General features: G+C 36.5%; 1 protein-coding gene across 1 annotated transcript; it reads left to right on the forward strand.

Annotated features, from left to right (window-relative positions):
* The first annotated feature begins 2,428 nt into the window (after window positions 1-2,428).
* On the forward strand, window positions 2,429-7,901 carry LOC141817190 (uncharacterized). Its single transcript, XM_074704854.1, has 4 exons — window positions 2,429-3,065; window positions 4,835-5,075; window positions 5,793-5,910; window positions 7,469-7,901. Exons 1-4 carry the CDS (start codon window positions 2,497-2,499, stop codon window positions 7,558-7,560), a joined length of 1,020 nt encoding a protein of 339 aa, XP_074560955.1. The 5' UTR covers window positions 2,429-2,496; the 3' UTR covers window positions 7,561-7,901.
* Window positions 7,902-9,566: the final 1,665 nt, after the last annotated feature.

A 9,566-nucleotide genomic window follows, 5' to 3' on the forward strand; every position in this document is an offset into this window, starting at 1 on the left:
ATTTACCTTTTTTTTCAAAAACCAGCATTCAAAGTATTCACCAAACATTTAATTCCTTAAAATGATTTTTTTTCCTCCACAACAGAGAGTATTTTAACAATGAGAAGTCTATTTTGGTAAGGGATAATTGCTGGTAATGTTTTAAGAACTGTAACACAAATTTGATGAATAATTTTAATTTTATACCAAAATTAGTACATTGTAAATAGTACATAATGTTTTTTTTTAAACAATTAATTGACGCACAAACATTTGACGCATTAAAAGCACACAATTAATAATATGCTAGATTTATTATAAAAAAAATCTTGGGCGCATTAATTGATTTCTAGAGGGTTGAAATACAGGAGTTTAAAAACTTTATGATTTTATTAAATTATGTATCAAGATTTATCTATATTTTTTTATTTATTTTAATGATCCATAAAAAATTTATATAGAACTGGACCTAGCGATCATCTCGAAGAAGATTCGGATTGTAAAGCTGAATACTTAAATTATAAAAAATTATTATAAAATTAAAAGAATTGTATTAATCTGTTAAAATTGAAAATTTTAGTGCTAATTTTCTTAGAATTTTGAAATTGGATAATGGTTCCTTTTAACTATTTTATAAATTCTTATAAAAATTTATGAAGTACCAAATTAATAGTTTTATAATAATATTGATTGATCTGAGGTTCAAGTCTTCCGTATATCCACAGTCAAACTCTTTTAGGAGGTTGGATGCACGTCTGGATGGTTCTTTTAGGTTGGTTTTTGTCGAACCTGACTTTTGTTGGATCGGCTTCGATAGGGTTGACTGTTATCAGATTCAACCGTTATTAAGTTGGCAACCATCGAGTTGGCTTTAATCGGATGAATTATAGCTGAGTTAGTTATAACACAACAGATTTGTAGAAGAGGGCAAGAGTTCGAATCCTGGCGAAGTCAGACAATACCCTCCTACGTCGTGACCAACTGCAGTTTCTCGATTTACCTTCTCACAGATGGTCATGGGGTCGATCGTGTGGAGCCGCTAAGATGGTGAATTCCATTTTACAGAAGAGTTTGCTTTAATCACGCAAAGTGACATACTGCCACCATCGACTAAGAAGAGATTAGAAGAAAGGTCAAATTACATTTTATTATAATTCCGGCTAAGTCGTATTTTATTATAATTCCTTCAACGCTTAAATCATATTCAAAAAAAAAAAAATATATATATATATATAACAACAACCGCCTATAACAGTATAACTGCCTTGTCACGTTTGAGCTCGGGCGAAACTTAAGTTAAGCCCATTCATAAATCCAACTAGTCAGATTTAACTCGGACATGACTCAAACTGACTGACTTTGAGCTCAGACGCTTTGCTAGATTGACTTGACTCAAGTTGGATATGTGCCGAATTGACTGGAGTTGAATTCTGAAAGACTAGTTTAATCTGAATCGGGGTCAATTTGACTCAAGCTTAATTGGATTAATCGGGTACTTCCCGCCGCATCAAATATAAATACTAATCAATAGCTGTTGGGTTTAAAATAATATTATTTTAATGAATAAAAAAGTCATATAGTAATATTTTAGCTGTTTTGAAAACCACAGACCATATTAAGTAGTATTTTTTATTTGCCATAAAAATGGAATTTAAAATTCTTGCTTAATTTATTAAATTATAAAAATTCCAAATAAATTTAGAAATTAATCCATTTTGATAACAGCTCATTAATCAAGGTTTCACATTTGGTTAATTACTCGTATAATATTAATTTTTTTCCATCGTCATTTTTAGTATTTTCCGATTTTTTTACATTATTGTTAACAAAAATTATTATTAGAATTTAAGTAGAGCAAACAAACAGCTTCTCTGGAGCCATTTCTATTATTCCAGAAGTTTCTGCCAGCCATCAATCATCCTCACCGTCCATCAGCCAACAATCAGAAATCCATAGCCGTCCATTGTACCACCTGACACGAATCTCAAAGGCACGTGGCTACCTGTCCTCCACCCACTCACGAGGAGGCGCATGAATTGACCAAAACATCGCCCGGCAAACGGCTACGGTGCGCCAGTTGGTCAAAGTCACGTGCGGCCAACTGTGACCATCGTTTCGGTCGCCTGGTTCTTTACAAACACGGAATTGGAAATCCTGATGATTTATTTGTCTATTATACTCTTAACTGTGGGTCCCAGTTGTCTTGCCGCAATAGATCGTCTGTTAAAAACGTTTCCTGTCCCGTGATAATTAGGGGTAGGAATCGAGGACGTCAAATGAACAACCTAGTAACGGATACCTCAACGATAATCCTGTCCCGACGGTGCATTTTAGCATATGTCGCTCCTCCTTGCGTGTAACGTTTCCCCACGCTCATCCTTTTAACGGTAACTCCCCCGTCTCTCTCCCTCTCTTTGTAACCTCCTCTCGTTGCAGGAACTGAGGAGAGAGAAAGAAAGAAAGAAAGAAAGAAAAGCAGGGGGAGGGAGGGAGAGAGCCGCGAGATCAAAACCCTAGATGGGAAAGCTCCTATCCGACTCAGCTGCCTTGGCCGAAACTTTAAGCCCATCGCCGAAGCTCCAGTGGCCGGGGCCCACTGCAATCCCGACGCCGGATGCGACGGATCTGACGTGCGCGGCCGACGCCGCCGCGGCGTGGGCCGCGGTGTCCGGGCTGGAGGAGCAGCAACGGCGCCGACTCGAGAAGATCCACGCGCGGGGGGTCTTCTGGAAGAACCCGCGGGACGCTGAGGCGCCCGGGGTGGCTTTCCGTCTGGAGCACGGCGGAGATGTCGAGGCGGATGGGAATTGCTTGTTCACTGCGGCGAGGCGAGTGCTGGGGCCGAAGGCGCCTTGCGCCCGTGAACTGCGGCAGCGGGGAGTGCGGCGTTTCCTTGAGGATTACCGAGCGGGGGACGGGGCAGCGAGGGAAGCGGCGGATGCGGCGATCCGTAACTTGTACTCGCCGGATCTGAAGACTGGGTGGGGCATACATGTGGTGCAAGAGCTGAAGCTCCTTGCAAGGAAGGACGACCGCGAGACCTTGGATGCCTCGATTCAGGAGCTCGTAGATCTGGGGATGCAAAGGTATTTTTTTTCTTCTGGTTATGACCTTTTGGCAATATTCCATACTGTTTGAAGGTTAAAAAACTTTTAGATCTGTCCAAAACCTCTCTATTCTTGCATGATGTTTGTCTTTTTTCTCAATGGTTGACAAATATATTCCAGTTATCGTTTTGCCAAAATGTTGATCAGAACCTATCAATAATTGATTACTGATTTCGGTAACATATGTTTTCGATTTATTTTTGTTATCATCTGATATATCATGCTGTCTTGAGAACAAAACAGGTTTTTTTTCATTTTTATATTTTATAGTTTCCTATTTGCATTTCGTGTGTTATTGATAATTCGTCTCTCGATGCCTAGCATTTGCTATCGAGTAGCTGAAGAGGTCTTTATCAAGAGTAAACCTTTTTTTTTTTTTTTTTTCCAATTTCTGCTTAGTTGGTTAATCTTATCGCGAGAACGTGTAAAACCTCATCTGTCACTGTGAGGAATTGTATTAGGAATGGGGATAGACTAGGAAGGTACAATAGCTGGCACCTGCTAGCCCTCAGTTTCAGAGATTTACGCCACACATCAATCTATACATTATTCGCACCTGATCGCGTGTGTCTACACATATGTGATCAGATGTGAATAAATGTATGCATGTATACATAGATGTTGGCTGTTGATGTGTAAAGTGGTGCAACCTGGTGATGACTCCTGGAACTGGTTGATGTTATTAATATGATTGTTATTCATCTAATGAAAATTTATTTATGGTTGGATGAAGGTGGATGCATTTTTCTAATGGCCCTTTTCAAAGAGATTTCTATGAAAGCTGTGTTACTTGGACTCAAGTACGAGAATCCGATATGGGTTTGAATCTGAGTGTTTGACAAGGCTACTTTTGTTTGACTCTGACACTTTTAGAATTTTTTACATGTGATCAATAGAAATACTAAGTGCCCACTTAAAGTATTAGGATCTGAGTATTGGATATCTGACACAGGTATGGAGGGGTAGATAAAAAAAAGTCAAGTATCAAAGTACCAAAAGGTGTCTTCTTTATCATTGGTGTATGCCCAAAATTTGTTGTTGACATTGATTTGCAAAAATCAATTTACCCACAATGTATAGAATGATTGCACATAGTAAAAAAACAATTACACATGAAAATTTAAGAAATGGTTGCATATAGTATGGAAATAATTTCACATGGACACCCTTCATAAGAAGCAATCTTCATAGAGCTTGAAGGCAGATCTCACTTCTATTCCTTTACAACATGTTAATTTGAGTTTAATTATTTGAACCATTGTGACCCGTGCATCCAAATTGTTCAGATTCTTTTCTAAAAAGTTTTCATGTCTCCTTATTATTCTAGATTGGGATTATATAGTCAAACCGACAGGTGATGAAAGAAAAATGTCATGGGAAATTAGAGCAATTTTTATTTAATTTATATTGTGAAATTGGAGATACATTCTTATCTTGAACTTTATGTATGTTTGTTCATCTTGTTCCTTCTCTAGATTTCTTGTAACTGTTGCATACATGCTTCAATCATCAGATTTCTAACTATTTCTGTTTCTAGTATTTCTATCTATTTGCTTTTAATTAACATTAGCATTTCTTGCAAAGTTATACTTTCCTTGATTGTTGGTTCATCGGAATCTTTTTGTAGTTAGAATGGCTATGCAACCAAATTCTTGAAATAAGTTTTTTATGCCACTGATTAAGAAGTGAACGCTTTTCATGAACTTCTTTCTTGCCATTGAACTAATTTTCTATTTGAATTTCCAAAGGGAAGTGGCAGCAGAATCTATTTATAAGGAGAGAAGCATCACCATAAATGATGGGCCAAGTTGGGCAAAGTATATGTCGATCTCAGGCTCTCCAGAAGATGAGTATGATATCATTACTTTACAGTATACAGAAGAGGGATTGCTGACTATTGTTGAGAATCGTAATGGCCATGCTGCAGCTTTTGGCGATGATATTGCCATTGAGAGTTTGGCTACAGAATTTCGACGAGAAGTCTTTGTAGTAAGTATCAAGCAAATGATATACTTGTTCTTTGAAACTCTTTGCTGTTCTAGTATGTAAATCCATTTCACTATACATTTTACATTAATGATAATTTCTATATTTGCATCTCATTGTTTTGTAGCTGAGAATTTGATTTTTTTCACTCAAGTAATTAGGCAGATTGGTTGATCATTATTCATTTGCTTGGGCCAAGTGTGTAGGATTATATATTACACGAAACAAACCTCAAAAGTGGTGGGTTTTGAATACTATATTTATTATTGTTGAATCTAGGATGCTTCACGTTCATTGGTCCCATATGAACAAGCATGTCAATCCATTATATAAATATGAATTGGTCCCTTTCCTAATAAGAAGGTTTTAGGATAAATGGTTAACCATAAACTTCAATTTGGTATAAAAAAAGTTATGGTTCAAATCATACTTGTGTCAAATAAAAACTAGGTCTATATCTCAGTCACGATGAGCATGAATGTCCCACGTGGACAAGTGGTGGTCCAAAATATAAATATACAGTGGTTTGTTTCTTAATAGCTTAATAGCTCAAGCTTTTGTGGATAGTCAATCAACTTCAACTATTATCGTAAAACGTGAAGTCCTATCTTGATGAGAATAGAAAGAAAAAGGTGGCGGTTGTCACTATCAGTTTGTACATTTTTCTTTATCATCCAGTTCTCCCTCTTATGCTTTGTTGATATTTTTTTAAACTTACAGGTTCAGGCTCATGGAGCAGATGCAATGGTGGATGAAAACAATTGTGTTTTTTTCCTTCCTCATTGTCCAAGGGGTCCAATTTGTGAACCTCCAATTTTCTTATTTATGAAGGGAACAGGTAAAATGCATGTTCCCTAGTGCTACCAATTTTATGTTTCGATTATCTACTCTTCTGGTGGCTTTCCTTAATTCATTCATCTCACACTATCAATTAAAAAATTTCTGAAAGTTAAGATGCCAGCAGCATTTTTTTACACTAGTAAGTTCACTTTTGCATGTATAGCAATCATGACTTGAACAAGTGTTTCTGTTTAGAGAGACATCATGAACGTTGACCTAAAATATAAAAAATATTGCAATTTCCCTTGTATAAGAATTAACTTCTTGAATTTTAATCTGCATTCTTATGTTTGAATTGAAGACCAACTTCATGCACCTGGCAGCCAATACTTCAAAATATTTAGGGAGCTATTATGGTTTCTGAGCGTTAAATATTGGAATTTTATTGCAACTTCACTGACATATAAGCTTTGTTGAGAAACACCAGGATGATCAAGATTGAGAATAAGAGAAACAAACTGAGAATGTATAGTTTCAGTGATTTACTAGGCAAATTGGACAAATTGTTCTTTAAGGAAACAATTGGAAAGTGCTGGATTAGAATTTGGTCTCTAAATGGGATTATCAATGTCAAAGGTTGGGCATTAACAGTGCAATTCGCATCAAGATATTCACCTGCATCACATTTTCATCACCAATTGAACAAAAACAGTAACTTCTCAGCATTTGGGGAATTACAAGGAACATTTTTAACCACCCTTAAATATTAAAATGTTAATTGCAGCTTCACTGGCACATAAGCTTGCAGGATAAAGAAGGATGAACGAGAATGAGAATAAGGGGAAACAAACTAAGAAGTTATAGTTGCGGTATACTAAAATGAGAATAAAGGTAACAAACTGGGGCAATGTTGACAAATTATTCTTAGGAAACATTTGGAAATGGATTAGACTTTTGTGTTTATATGGATTCCTCGAGGTCAAAATGTTGGGGGCACTAATAATGCAGTTCCTATGATGCATAAAATCAAGAGATGCACTTGTCTCGCATTGTGACCAATTAATCACAGAACACACCTCTCACATTTCCACGATCAATTGGTCACAGAACACAGTCTTTTACTACCATAATTTTATGGTGAGTTCCTGATGTTTGTCGCAGTTCTACTTTTCATATTTTCTGCACTTTAAACTGCTGTTACTGCAGTTCATCTTTCTTTAATTATCTCTTTGGTTATAGACTAGTCTAATGCCTTGAAATTTATCATGATTGAAAAATTACATGAGAACATTTTTAAAATCATCTATTCTATTCGGTCAGTTGGCCTTTAGACCTTTGACTCAATAAGTGATACAAATGATAACTTCATCCATTGTGCACTTTAGCAAACGAGATTCATTAGTCGAGCACTTCACTGACAAGTTGTGTTAGATTGATGGTGAGATGGTTCAATCAATGATGGACCGTTTTGTAATCTAGTTTCCTTGTGAACATCAATTGGCAAAATGCTTTGCTCCGCCCTGACTATAGTTTTCATTACAACAAGTGCATGTTTTATAATTCGGCAAGGTTCTTCCTTGGGCAAGTACTAAGCAAAAGCTGCATGTAAAATACAGGTTGGTGCGGTGCCGGGGCTGACCATTATGAGCCTCTGATAGCAAGTCCTCTTCCTTTTATTTCCCAAGACAAGGCTGCTCTTGTACTGTGAGATGCATCGATTTCTCAATTTTGTTGATTCAAAACTGGAGTTTCTTTTTTTTCTTTAAACTTAGGATTTTCTAGTTCTAGGGAATTTTTAATTTTTGGCTCATTTTTCCCATCAAGATCCTGTTTGCAGGATCACATCTTACATAACCTCAACTTAGTATACCCCTACCTCTGGTCAGTGTTCATTACCTATCGATATTGCTAGCTTCAAGTGGTGAGTGGCCTTCCCCCCCTTTGTTTTGCAAATCAGTACTGTTGTAACTCATTTGAAGATTTGTATTGCCTTCAGAAGTCATTAATGTTGTTTTGTGACAACATAAAAGAATCGGAGCTTATCTTTAATGATCCATGTGTAATCAATCTTTAATAATCCATGCGTCGTCTGTTTTATAGGCTTCACTATGTACAGTTGAATATTTTAGTCATTGTGCTTAAAGAAATCGCAAGGTATAAATTTTTATAAATTGTTCAATCTCTTCAACCTTCTGTTAGACCTGTTAGATCGAGATTAGCAAATAATTTAAGTTGCTTGTGGATTTCAAATCTCAATCCATTAATAAAGTGGATTAAGATTTTTCTAGAGTCTATTATAGGGTTATAATAATACATTTGTAAGTTTATTGATCAAATCAAGAAATATATTTGTGTCTTGCTAATCATTGCAACTTAAGACATGGGTAGCGATGGTGAGTGATTGAGTTTTTTCTAAGCAATTAGTGTTTAAAAGTCATGAACAATTAGTGAAGGATGTCTACATCTAAAGATTAGTTGGTTTGTAAGATTTAAATACCTTGTAAACAAAAAAAAAGTTTAAACTTGAGTTGGGTTTTAGTGTCGTGAGAATAGTTATCTTCATTATTGATTAATTGATGATTTTGATGTGAATGATGACTAAATGATTATTAAATGGACGTGTAGAGAAGAGTTACAGAGGCAGATCGAGCTAGAGGAGAAGCACGTTGGTGGCGAAAAGAGAATTACAAGAGTAAGAAGTTGGTTGGATTTATTTTTTCAATCATTACTAATTTATTTTCTCCTTTGGATCTGGGGATTCTTCTATATTTGGCTAAACTTAAGGTTCGATCTTATCGATGGCCGAAAGTGGTGGAAGCGGAGATTCCTTTGGATCTGGTCCGGATATTTCGATCGATCTCGTCGACTGTTGAAATTGTCGAAGGTGGGGATTGTTCTGGATTTAGACCGAATGAAACTTGACGTAAGATCCGATCAATCTTATTTACCGTTGAAGTTGGAGAATCTGGCGACTCCTCTGGATTTGGACCAAATGGAACTTCATGTAAAATCCGACCAATCTCATTGACGGCTGAAATTGGTGGATCCGGCGACACCTCCGAATTTGGACCAGTTGGAACTTGACGTAGAATCCGACCAATCTCATTGGCGATTGAAATTGGAGAATCCGGTGACTCCTCACGATTTGGACCAGTTGGAACTTGACGTAGGATTCGACCAATCTCACTAGTAGTTGAAATTGGTGGATTTGGCGACTCCTCTGGATTTGGACCGAATGGAACTTCATGTAAAATCCGACCAATCTCATTGGTCGGTGAATTTGACGGCTCCTCACCCTTGAGAGTGAGAAGTCGAGCATTGACACGAGTAGGATGGGCAGATGCAAAAAACGCAACGGCCATCACAACCCAAAAGCTAACTCGCCTCTCCATCGCTCTCTTCGAGTCTACGGATGGGATCAAAACAAATAAAATTCCCACTGTTATTTATAGGATTTATCAGAGTAATTGCGACTTTAAATTCGAATCCTATCTTTCAATATTTATTCCATGCGAAAATAGTAAATAAATAATTTAATATCATTTTTAGGATGCCAAGTTTAGTAATATGTAGTTTTGCATGGATATGGTGAAAGGTTTTAATAATTTTAAATTTATTCTCTTTATATATATATACACGCATGGATATGGTGAAAGATTTTAATAATTTTAAAGTTATTCTCTTTATATATATACTTTAGTATCTTTTTTTGGA

This window comes from Curcuma longa, unplaced genomic scaffold (assembly GCF_044706935.1).
Source record: "Curcuma longa cultivar G26 ecotype Majalengka, Jawa Barat unplaced genomic scaffold, ITB_CL_G26_1.1 contig_19581, whole genome shotgun sequence".
Taxonomy (NCBI): Eukaryota; Viridiplantae; Streptophyta; class Magnoliopsida; order Zingiberales; family Zingiberaceae; genus Curcuma; species Curcuma longa.